Source organism: Rosa rugosa, chromosome 2 (genome assembly GCF_958449725.1).
Source record: "Rosa rugosa chromosome 2, drRosRugo1.1, whole genome shotgun sequence".
Classification (NCBI taxonomy): domain Eukaryota; kingdom Viridiplantae; phylum Streptophyta; class Magnoliopsida; order Rosales; family Rosaceae; genus Rosa; species Rosa rugosa.
Window position 1 is genome coordinate 5,529,837 of NC_084821.1, and position 13,130 is coordinate 5,542,966.

At 36.7% G+C, this 13,130-nt stretch overlaps 1 protein-coding gene across 1 annotated transcript; it reads left to right on the forward strand.

Annotated features, from left to right (window-relative positions):
• The first annotated feature begins 8,135 nt into the window (after positions 1-8,135).
• LOC133728472 (uncharacterized) lies at positions 8,136-11,948 on the forward strand. Its single transcript, XM_062155881.1, has 6 exons — positions 8,136-8,318; positions 10,124-10,223; positions 10,309-10,554; positions 10,645-10,719; positions 11,344-11,566; positions 11,654-11,948. The coding sequence occupies exons 3-6, from the start codon at positions 10,312-10,314 to the stop codon at positions 11,671-11,673; spliced, it is 561 nt and encodes a 186-aa protein (XP_062011865.1). The 5' UTR covers positions 8,136-8,318; positions 10,124-10,223; positions 10,309-10,311; the 3' UTR covers positions 11,674-11,948.
• The last annotated feature ends 1,182 nt before the right edge of the window (positions 11,949-13,130 follow it).

The following is a 13,130-nucleotide window of genomic DNA, read 5'->3' on the forward strand; positions in this document are numbered from 1 at the left end:
CAGCTATCTCACCATGCTTAACCCTTTCTCTAACACTGTAATACTTTAAATCAATATGCTTAGAATTATTTGATCTTTTACTGTTCTTGCTAAAGAAAACTGCAGCTTCATTATCGCAATAAATCACAAGTGTGTCTGCCACAATGTGACTTAACACTTTGGTCTGCATCAAGAAATTCCTGATCCAAAGTCCTTCACACACAGTTTCATATACTGCAATAAATTCAGCTTGCATGGTGGAGGTTGAAACTAGTGTTTGCTTCATGGTTTTCCAAGCAACTGCACCTCCTGCTAGCATGTACACATATCCACAAGTTGACTTCTTGGAGTCTGGATAGTTCCCTGCGAAATCAGAATCTGAAAATCCAACGAGTTTCAAATCCTCCACTTGCCTATAAACTAGCATATGACTTTTAGTTTTCTGCAGGTATCTCAACACTTTCTTCCCAGCTACCCAATGTTCATGGCCTGGATTAGATTGAAATCTTGACAAAATCCCTACTGCAAAAGACAAGTCTGGCCTAGTGCAGACTTGTGCATACATGAGACTTCCTACAAGTCTGGCATAAGGCTTTGACTCCATATTTTCTTTCTCAACATCATTATTAGGACTCTGCTTCTTGGTTAACTTATCACCTTTGGACATGGGAACTTCTCCTGCTGCACACTTCTCCATACCAAATCTCTTCAAAACTTTGGTAATATAATTCTGTTGAGACAAACCAAGTAGTCTATGTGCTCTATCTCTTTTAATCTCAATGCCTAGTACATAGGATGCTTCTCCTAAGTCTTTCATGTCAAAATTCTTTGACAGAAAGCTTTTGGTGTCTTTAAGCAGTTTAATGTTACTGCTAGCCAAAAGTATATCATCAACATAAAGTACTAGGAAAATAAAATTGTTCCCAACTGTCTTCAAGTAAACACACTCATCAACAAGATTCTCTGTAAATCCAAAAGTAGAAATCACAGAATCAAATTTCTTGTACCACTGTCTAGAAGCTTGTTTAAGGCCATAAATTGATTTTCTTAACCTGCATACTAAGTTTTCACTTCCAGCTTGCACAAAACCTTCTGGCTGCTTCATATAAATCACTTCATCTAGTTCACCATTCAAAAAGGCTGTCTTAACATCCATTTGGTGTAGCTCCATATCAAAGTGAGCAACTAAAGCCATGATTATTCTAAATGAGTCTTTTGTAGAAACTGGAGAAAAAGTCTCAGTAAAGTCAATGCCCTCCTTCTGTGTAAAACCCTTGGCAACTAATCTTGCTTTATGTCTCTCTATATTGCCATTTGCATCTCTTTTGGTTTTGAAAACCCATTTACAACCTATAGGTTTCTGATTTGGGTCAGGTTCAACTAATTCCCAAACTGCATTTTGACTCATGGAATTAATTTCTGCTTCCATTGCTAGCTGCCATTGATGAGATTCACTACTTTCAATGGCCTGGTTAAATGTAGTTGGATCATTGTCCTCTGCACAATCTATTTCAATTTCTGCTTCTTGCAGATAAACAATGTAGTCACTATCTTCCCCCCCATAAGTTGGTTTTCTTGCTCGCTGTGATCTTCTAGGCTGAGGGTTGTCAGTTACGTGGTCAGTTACCTGACCAGTGACAGTTACTTGGTCAGTTACGTGGTCAGTGACATGACCAGTGACAGGTACTTGACCAGTTACTTGGTCAGTGACATGACTAGTTACAGGTACTCGACCAGTGACTTGGTCAGATACTTGACCAGTTACATGGTCAGTGACTTGTCCAGTGACAGTTACTCGGTCAGTGACATGGTCAGTTGCTTGACTAGTTATAGGTACGTGATCAGTTACTTGGTCAGTTACTCGACCAGTGACTTGATCAGTTACTTCTTGTTCTAAAGGCAATGCTACGCTTATATTCTCATCCGACACAATTTCCTCAAAATCTGAGGATAAATCCTCAAGGTTTGTATTGTGAACTTTTTCACTTAGAAACTTTACTTGATGTGTTTCAAAAATTCTAGGTGAATGATAAGCAGAATATAATTTATAGCCTTTAGATTTATCTGGATAACCTATAAAATAGCAACTAACTGTCTTAGGATCAAGTTTATTCAAGCTTGGATTATAAATCCTAGCTTCTGCATGGCATCCCCAAACATGGCAGTGATGAAGACTAGGTTTCCTGCCACACCAAAGCTCAAAAGCAGTATTTTCTATGGCTTTGCTAGGTGTTCTGTTGCAAATATAATTTGCAGTTTTTAAAGCCTCACCCCACAGAAATTTAGGCAAACCTGTTGTACACATCATGCATCTAACCATGTTCAAAAGAGTCCTATTCTTTCTCTCTGCAACACCATTCTGTTGTGGGTTATAGGGTGTTGTATATTGAGCTTTAATTCCATTGTCTTGTAAAAACAAGGCAAATGGACCCTTTTGTTGGCCGGATTCAGTGTACTTGCCATAGAACTCACCTCCTCTATCTGATCTTACTGTTTTGATTTTCTTTTCTAGTTGATTTTCTACTTCAGACTTAAAGATTTGAAAGGCTTTCAATGCTTGTGCCTTTTCTGAAAGTAGATAAATATAACTGTATCTAGAAAAGTCATCAATGAATGTGATAAAATACACATTCCCACAGATAGTTTGATGCCTAAATGGTCCACATATATCAGTGTGTATGAGTTCTAATAAATTTTGGCTTCTATATGCAGTCTTCTTTCTAGTATTAGTTATTTTTCCCTTAAAGCATTCAACACAGTCTGTTAGATCAGAAAAATCAAGTTCATTTAGGATGTTGTTTTTCACCAAAATTTTCAGTCTCTCTTTTGAAACATGGCCGAGTCTTCTATGCCATAAAAATGCAGACTTTTCATTTAGTTTGGTTCTTTTAACACCTGTTAAAGTGCTAGTACTGTTAGTGTTATTTTCAACAAGTAAAATTTCTTGTTGAGCCATTGAACAATTTAACTGTAAATAATCATTCATAATAACACCAGAACCAATTTGAACAGAATTTTTAGAAATAAGAATTCCATTACTATCCATAACAAGTCTACAACCAGATTTTACTAAAAGAGAAACTGAAACCAAATTCCTTCTCATGGAAGGTACATAAAAAACATTGTCCAGAACTAATAATTTTCCTAATCCTAAATCGAGCTTTAAGGTTCCAATAGCCTTGACTGCTACTCTCATGCCATTTCCTACACACAGGTTCACTTCATCACTTTTTGGGATTCTCCTCCTTATGAATCCCTGCAAAGAATTAGTAATATGAATAGGTGAGCCTGAATCTATCCACCAAGACTGTGGTTCAACATTTATAAGATTAATTTCTAAGGAAAAAACTGTATTAGAAAAAATCTTACCCTTTTTGGCTAACCAGTTCTTATAGCCAGTGCAGTCCTTTTTCATGTGTCCTACTCTTTTGCAAAAGTAGCACTTGAACCTGAATGGCCTGTTTTCCTTGGCCACTACAGCTGTTGAACTCTTAGTTATGGCTTTGGTAGGCTTGAGCTTATTCTGGGGCTTTTTCCTTTTAGGCTTCTCAATGAGGTTAATGGTTGTAGCAGGTTCCTTTTCTTCCTTGATCCTAGATTCCTCATCCACACAGATGGATATAAGTTCATCTAGAGTCCAGTTTCCCTTTTGAGAGTTGTAACTGGTCCTAAGATGACTAAAACTGTTAGGCAAGGAATGTAGTGCATAATGCACTACTTGCTCATCCCTAACCCCCATTAAGAGTTCCCTGAGTCTGCCATTTATATTGATCATCTTCATAATATGTTCTCTAACTCCCCCTGAACCCATGTACTTCAAATCATGAAACTCCTTGGTTAGCCTAGCTGCTTCTGCTTTTTCACTTTCTTTAAACTTAGCACCTATGAGTTCCAGAAAGTCTGATGCTAGCTCAGGCTCTTCTATACTTCCCCTGACAGTCTTAGACATAGATGTTCTGATGAGGTTCTTAGCCATTCTATTGGATCTATGCCACTTCTTGTAAAGGTCAGTATCTTTCTTGGTGCTCTTTTCATTTAACTCTTCAGGCTTATCCTCAGTAAAGCAGTAGTCTATGTTCTCATGCATTCCCATATAATTTTCCATAGAGTCTAGCCAAGCTCTATAGTTGGTTCCAGTTAACATCAAGACACTGTTCAAGTTCATGTAAGAGTTACCTAAGGAGCAAAACAAAAATTCGAGTGAGTTCTCAGTTTGTAAAGAAAATATGTTTAAGTTTTCTGTGTTTTATTTAGCTTTAAGCAACCAAAACAAGAACATACAGAAAACCTAAACAAACCATACTTGCATTCATGTCAGTCCATAACAAAAACAATATTAAGCATCACTTTTGAGCAGAAACTTAATATCCTGGAGTTCTTTATCAATATGCCATGTTCAATGAAAACAAGTTATCCAAAGAAATTTATCCACATCTTTAGACAGAAGAAAAATTTCTAAGTATCCGTATTTATTTTCATCAAGCATGCATACTGCTGTTTTGTATTCTAAAACCATACTTAACCACTTCTTTGGAAGATATAACTGAAGCATAGTTTTAAAACACAAAACACAATTTCAGTTTTGTTACTCGATCAGGTACAGTTACTTGGTCAGTTACATGACCAGTTACATGTACCTGATCAGTGTTTTCTGCCAACATCAATGAAGGATGCTTTGTGCATCATAATCACTTATGCCAACAGAAAACCACAAAACACTTGAGCTTATATATTCTACCCAGATCATTATCTTTATAAGAAATTTAAGCTCATGCATCTGTCAATTTCAACGATGTGCAAAATTTGGGAGATTCTGGTTCTTCATACATCGTCATACGATCACAGATGCAATACCATATAAACAATCAATTCAACATGCATATCAATTCACACATACACATTGAAGCACAGACAATTGTTTCGATTCCTAGAATCCACAGAACAATCAAGAAATTGTAAATTTCATCCGGTCACCATCTACTCTAACCTAACGCATGCCGGGAATGCTTCTAGGGTTCTTGAGCACAATCAAAACTTAATTATCATGCTATGAATCGAAAACAATTTTTCACAGAAAAACCTGTTTTTGCTTTTTCCCCAATTTGCTGCTAAAGAAATCATAGCGGAAGCGTGAATTTTATAATTAACCAGATGCAGCAGTCGACTTAAGTAACTTACCTTGATCAGGTACCTGACCAGTTACTTGGTCAGTTACCTGGTCAGTTACTTACTTGGTCAGGTACCTGATCAGTTACATGACCAGTGACTTGGTCAGTAACCTGATCAATTACTTGACCCGTAAAGCAAAAACCCTTAAAAAAATTTTATGTTTGTTTTGCAAAACCCTAAAACGATTTTTTTCATATTTGCGAGCCTATGCTCTGATACCAATTGTAAAACCATAGTTACATGCTCACAACATATGCACAACAATCATAATAGGTTTAAGGCTTACCTTCAGCAATAACAGTCATGGATTCCATCTTATGCAACTGCTTAACTCGATCACTGAATATAGTCTTCTGTTACTTACCAACTTGCTTCTCAATGGACAGAACAATATGCAATAGTCGTGGTAGTAATCAGGGACCAATTCATCTGTATATATATGAGACTTAAACCTCAAGAAGCTTCCCATTAAAGCATTCCTTGTCGGTTTAGGTTTCACTCTTAGATTCCTAATGTATCACAACTTGTAGCCTTTCTTGTCGACTAAGCAATGGATTACTATCCTTAATGAATTGATACACTATTCATTAAGTCACTAGTATTGATTTATTGTTTGTATCCATGTTAAACTAGGATTGATATTAAGCTAATCATCAATTACTTTATGATGACATGTGTTATGTCCATATTTGATCTTACAAATTGATCCTGCGAATGTGATCCAGATTTACCAAGCAATAGTTAAGGAACATTGCACTGGCAATCCTCCAGTGCAGCTCCAATTGTTTGGTCTTGTTGCTGATAATGGCAATGGGAGCTTGTTGAAAATTATTGACAACAGGCGTTCAGGCCGAGGAGGACCAGTTGATAATCGGCGTTAAGTGATGCAACTCTTTCATACCATATTACTTTGATTGATATTATTCTTGATGGTTCTGATCTATATTTACAACAACAACATCAAAAAAGTCCTCTCTTAAAAAGATCTACATTCTTCTTTTAAACGCACTGAGGGGGGGGGGGGGGGGGGATGTTTACTTGACTGTCTCCAATACTATAATAGGTGTTGGGTGAGAGATCTTAAAGGTTCAAAAGACAAAGAGATATCCTCTGGAGGATGAGATACGAAGAACCCTGCACATCTTGCCCCTTAAAATAATTTATACTGGGTACATTTGATATCTTTTTACTTACCATTGACTTGTAATGATTCTGTTCTGTTCAATAGGTATAGTAAATTGTCAGTTCTCCTTTCTCATTATCTAGATCATTGATGATGATACTATTTAAGTAGTTAACTAATCACTGTTACTTATCCTCTGATCCTCACCAAACATGCCCAGCCTGCTTTTCAAGTAGTGTCCTTTATCAAGCAAGTAAATCTAACTGAACCATCCAAAGCAAACACAGTAACTGATCTAGCCTCGACAAGGATTTATTATAAGATGGAGGGATTGAAATAACTGCACATACCTGCAAATATTAAATTATCCAATACTTGTCATATTGCGAGTTGTAGGTTCTTGAAGTGATATTCATGCTATTAATTTGTTGGCCGGGTTGGCTGGGTTATCAGTGATAGTCGACTAAAACTAAAAGTGATGATAAGAAGAATCAATGGTTATCAGCTGACTGGTTCTTTTGGGTCGCATGATTGATGCTCCTTTTTTTCCCCAAGTGTTGGTTTACGGATCCATTCGAACCCTAAATTTCAGTGACTCATTTCCTTGTTAAATTAATGTACTACTCCTAACTATAGAGGCAAAGGACTTGGTGTGCGAGACTGTGCGTGTACTCCCTTGGCATGATCTGGAATCGTTTGTACCTATATATAGTTTGGTTTCTATAGTTTGAGAGGAGCCAGGGATTCATGGTTCTCATCCTAGAAATAAACATTCACTAGTGACGAAACATTATGGCACATTGGGAAGTTCTGCAATTGGCATGAAGCTACCCCATAAGAGAAATCCCCAGTGCTGGCATCCACCTCGTACTGTTCTTATAAAGAGCAACTGTGCATTCACATGGACTGTTATTGATACGAATAGATGATGAAAAGGCCGGGATTGCTAATGGGTGCTTTGACCAAACAAGAAGCTTGCGATATCTACTCTTCAGCTTTTAGTGATCGAGGCAGGCCCTCAATCCGTGTGTCATTGATGGTTACCTTTTTCCTTCGATGATTGATTTGAATATTCGGATTGCCTAGAAGCGGAATATTATAGGACGTACTTCTGAGGAACCTTGTCCAGTTGCCTAGAAGCGGTATATCTTAGGACGTACTTCCGAGAAACCTTGTCTAGCAGTGGTGTATGTGATGTGGAGGAAATAATGCGAATACTAGTTGAAGGATTTGGCACTGAGATTGCTTTTATTCCACGACACACAGTCACAGCTCAATTGGTTCATCAGCTCTCTTGTTTTAAAACAGGTGAGAACTGAGCTTGTTCAATTTGTTTCCTTTCATGGATCATTATTATTATTTATTTATTTTTTAAGGTAAAGAGCTCATAAATTAATATGGCCCTGCAGGTTTATGGGCAAAAGAATAGTACAAAGAATACTACTCAAAATAGACAATGATTGCTCAAAGTAGTCCATGCCAACAAAATCATCTTGCCCCGTAGGCATTTATTCTACCCGCCTCCATACGCCGAGCACGTCATTGTGGTGTGATGAAACCAACACCACCACAAATGTGGGCTAAGGATACTAATCTATCCCCACTTTTAGGCTAATGGTGACAACATGGTTTTATTATCACATATTCAATCTTATTCTACGTTTGGGTCGTGGAGCATCACTATTCCAATATCCCACCAATACACACAATGGTGCTTATCTAGTTTTAATCTTATCACTTTTAATGAGAAACTGTCACGTGACTAACTCAGTCCTAATTAAAGTTATTAACTATATATTTTAAAAAAATAAGCACTATATTAACATTGGTGATTGGTGATAGCCAAAGAATAGAATCATTTCTAATATATATAGATATCGGAGCGTATTTCTCAGAAAGAAAAAGAGAAAAGATGAGATGTTCAATCCTCATGGATAAAATGCCTTCTCCGTTTCAGATTGTGTCCCTATCTCTACAAGTCACCGATTCAGAGCGACGAAGCTACCTGCAATCTCAGCTCCTTCTCGGTCCTTCCTCCTCACACCGGGTTCGATTTCTTTACTTCATTTCAATTTGTTTCTATTTGATTCCCGAATAAGTGTTGGTGTGCACAATCTGATTGATTCCTGGGAAAAAGTTGAGAAAATCAAGTTTTGAACCTTAGGTTTTATTATCCAGGATTTCTCACCCATTTATGAGTTTGGTTTCAATTTTTGATGGTCATAATCTACTATATATATATATATATATAGATCTTATCCAGAGCGAGGCCTCGCTCTGAAATTAAAGTGCGAGGTTGGAGTTTAGGATCACTTTTCGGTCGCATATCCACATCTCGACCGTTCAGTTTTTAGGTACTAATATATAGATCATCTCTACAAAATTTCAGCCAAATTGATGATCTTTAAGGTATCTAACTCGCTTAAACCAATTGATGAACTGAATCTGTCAAACCTGAACCGTACTAGCTTTAAGGCAGTTATCAATGCCTTAACGACTATCAATTTAGCTGAAATTTTGCAGAGATGATCTATACATTAGTACCTAAAAACTGAACGGTCGAGATGTGGATATGCGACCGAAAAGTGACCCTAAACTCCAGCCTCGCACTTTAATTTCAGAGCGAGACCTCGCTCTGGATAGGATCTGATATATATATATAGGGGTTCTTGGGTGCGGACGTCTGTACCTAAGGATTAGGTACGGATTTCCATTTTTTCCCCACTTTCTGATCACACATTTACATCTTAACCGTTCAGTTTTTAGGTCCTAATGTATAGATCATCTCTACAAAATTTCAGCCAAATTGGTGATAATTAAGGCATTCAAAACTGCAATTTACAACAATGAATACGAACGGTTCCTGTTCGACAGATTCGGAACCGTTCGTATTCATTGTTGTAAATTGCAGTTTTGAATGCCTTAACGATCACCAATTTGGCTGAAATTTTGTAGAGATGATCTATACATTAGGACCTAAAAACTGAACGGTTAAGATGTAAATGTGTGATCGGAAAGTGGGGAAAAAATGGAAATCCGTACCTAATCCTTAGGTACGGACGTCCGCACCCAAGAAACATCCTATATATATATAGGGCCCTTCCACTAAGGGATCCCTTTTTTTGTCTTTTCTAGGGATAGGGCACTAGACCATGCCAACTTTTCGATTACATTTGCAATCTCAACTGTTCAGTTTTTAGGTCTTAATGTGTACATCACCTCTGCAAATTTTCAGTCAAATCGGTGATCGATAAGGTATCAAACTAGATTAAATCAATGAACGAACCGAATCTGTCCAACCTGTACCGTTCATACATATAATTGTAAATCGCAGTTTTGAATGCCTTAAATATAATTAATTTGGCTGAAAATTTGCAGAAGTGATCTACACATTAGTACCTAAAAACTGAATGATTGAGATGCAAAAATATGATCGAAAAGTTGGTCTAATGCCATATCCTAGAAAAGACCAAAAAAAGGGTTCCCTTACTAGAAGGGCCATGTATATATATATATATCTCATTAGATAACCTACCAGGCAACATCAACTGAACTGAACTAATGAAAATTACATATTCAAGAATGGAATATTGACCTACAGTTAATATACCTCTTCTCAATTTCACGGATCATTCTTCAAAATGTTCAATTGGACAACTCAAATTGTGGTGCAACTCGATCAGTTTGGAAGTTGTTTATGACTTTATGCAGCTTATTTTTATCTATTTTCTTCTAAAATAAATTAACTAATATTTTTTATGTATTTAATCTCATAACTAATAAATAAATGACGTGGCAATTACTATATCATTGGAGATTCATAGTTGGTTTCTTCAAATCCCAAAATTTTAGGTCAAATTAGGGTTCAATCGATCGGGCCCTTAACCTTGACTTCTTCGGTTCTTCTTCTGCTATTCTCTGTTCTAAATTTCAAGCTGTTCTACATTTCAAGGTAAGAAGAAAGTCACTCGTTTTTTGTGATTAACTAATAAAGTCCCTATTGCATGCGTACTAATTCAGTGATTCTCCATTTACAGAATATGGCTCTTCGTTCTGTGCTTGGAAAGATGGGGAGAACTATGACTATGACGAGTGGCAAATGTATTCACAAAAATGGTAGACTAGTTTTGAAGCTTGGGAATTTTGAGGCTGAAGCTATCAACCACAAAAACAATAACAATAATAAGGATGCTCCTTCGAAGGATGATCCTCTTACTGCTTATCTCTTTGAAATGGGTTGTTATAATGAAAATGGGATTCTAATTCCAATGACTGTTAATAGGGTATATGATGTTGGACTCCCCGTTGTTAGTTACTGAATGCTAATTTGTATCAATCTGCAGTATCTCATTACTCTCTTTTTATATGAACAGGGGATTGATTATCATATGGATTTGGGGGGCATAGGACCTGCCCGTTTTGCTGTGGAAGAGTTCAACAAGAGGAAGGTATACATGAACTTATAACATGCATTAATTCACTAGTTAGCTCTTTTGTGAAAGAGTACATATAACATATATGTATGCACCTTCAAATTTGACATATACACCTCTTTGAAAAATTTTGTTTTATACTTCTGATTTTACCCTTGGTCGGCCTCAGTGTGAAGCGACCTATTCTTGCATCATTTTCGCTTGCCTACCAAAATATTGCATAACTTTTCCATAGGAGTCTTTGAAAAGGTTGCAACGCTTTGGTGGCTAATGACCAAGTGTTAACTCATTGAAAATGCAAACGCAATTCGGCAATCGGCTACTTTGATCGTTGTTGGAATTCAGATGAATTTTCAGTTTTACAAAAGAGAAAATAAGATTTAAAATTTAGAAAAACTTAGGAGGTGTATATGGAAAATTTGGAGGTGCAAACAGAACTTCCATATCCCATATCGTGTTAAATATATATTACACTTGTCAACTTGTCAATCTTTCAAGATTGCTTATGCAATGCATGCTTTTTATTGTACATTTCTTTCTTACCAAGTGGTTATGGACGTAAAACAAAGCATAAATATCGTTTACATTTATCTAGTTATCTGATTAAGTGCTTGGTTTTGGTTGATAATCCTCTTCTAGAAAACCCAACTGCAATTTGTGAGAGTGCAGAGAACCTGGATGAAACCACTGTATCATCATAAATGTATGTATAAACTACTACTGGATGCAGCTGATGCCGCCGGTGTGGTGAACTTTTACCTAGCATATGTTGAGATAGATGATATAAATGAAGGAATGTGGTTGAAAGAATTCAATATTTTCCGTGATAATGGATACCCTTCAAGACTATATCATCACCTAGGTAACTGATTATTCATATTGTGGCATGCATTTTGCTTTGGTTGCATAATATTTATTGTTATTGATCAATGTATTTTCCTTGAAACAGACAACTTCTTTGTTGAATGATGCTTAATTGATTCAGAGGGGTGGTAATCATTTGGTATGCACTGCAACTATAACAGAGGTGTCAGGTGAAGGAGCTGCAATATTGTCAGTCATAGGATAGCTGGGTTTCCTTTCCTGTTCGGGATACCACTTTGGAGATTAATCCCTTCGATTAATAGGAAAATTCTAGTAACTTTGATCTTAGAAACATACAAGAGGGCAGAATTCAGCATTTCGTTTTATTGTTTATAAATTACATGTATGACAATATTTTGTCGGGCAATGCGTAAACCCGTGTAAGGCTTCTACTACACGAAATGATGAATGCTTTTGAAGAATGATTGTACATCGTGTTTGGGTTTTCAAGCGAAGCTGAATGCCATCTTTCTCAGATTTTGTACACAGTTTCTTTCGCATGTGCCATGAACTAGGAAGCAATTGCAAGTATCCTCATTCAATTACTGCAGATGGAGAAGCAATGTTGAGAATGAGGCTAAGGTCTATATTTTGAAACATGCACGATGGGCAATTCAGTGATATTATTATTATGTATGACATTATTTGTTTAACATTCCTACAGCTTCATTTGTGAACCCATGTAAGGCTTCTACTAGGGCTCGAGGAAAACTCTAATGCTCTGGAGGGACTTAAATCATGTTTAGGTTTCCAATGCACGACTATAGCTTGGTAAGTTTTGATCACATTATCAGCATCAATTGCCTCCAATGTTAGCAAATGATTCTTCCAACCACCACTCCACTGGTTATATGCCTTCACCACTTTGACAAATTGCAGTTGGTCATTCTGAAGAGAAGCCAAAACATTAAAACACATTTAGTATCCCACTTAGTGTATGATGGACAATGTACATAAAACTAGTCGTGCATACATTTAGTCACGACTTCATATATATAAATGACAAAGAACATACATATAGGGGTTTACATCTATATATACATTCAGATCCCCAACTAAAATGCTATACATCTATTACTTCACCCTGGGTTTGTTTTGGATGAATCTGACTGAATAAGTTGTTCTAATTCCAATCCTATAAAGAAAAAACACCGGGAAGGGAATTACTGTTCCAATTCCGATACCAAAGTTTTAACGGAACCTCTCATAATTCTCAACATTTGGAATTTATGAAATGTCACATTTTTGGAATTTCAGACATAAGTAAGGAATTCTTGCATTTTCATATCTTTTCATTGAATCATTATCATTTTGGATCTTCGAACCGGACTTTCCAATCCTACAATAGAGTTTCTACTTGCTTCCTAGCTAACTCGATAATTAAATTACTAATAGAATAGAAAGAGCAGAATGGGATGAACAAGTATGATCAGTTCAAACGAACCTTTTGCTTGTTGAATTCTTCCAGTGCGAGATGTGAATAAAGTACAACCCTGGTACAATATCTGGAGGAGCGAGAGAAAAGACTTGCTCCATATAACTTTCTTGGAATTTCCTGGTCA

What these genes read in the sequence shown, in the direction of transcription:
- LOC133728472 (XM_062155881.1), top strand. Translation starts at nt 10,312, where the DNA reads ATGGCTCTTCGTTCTGTGCTTGGAAAGATGGGGAGAACTATGACTATG. An exon ending in TTCCAATGACTGTTAATAGG is followed by an intron (nt 10,555 to 10,644) that starts GTATATGATGTT and finishes TTATATGAACAG; the next exon opens with GGGATTGATTATCATATGGA. An exon ending in AAGAGTTCAACAAGAGGAAG is followed by an intron (nt 10,720 to 11,343) that starts GTATACATGAAC and finishes ATCCTCTTCTAG; the next exon opens with AAAACCCAACTGCAATTTGT.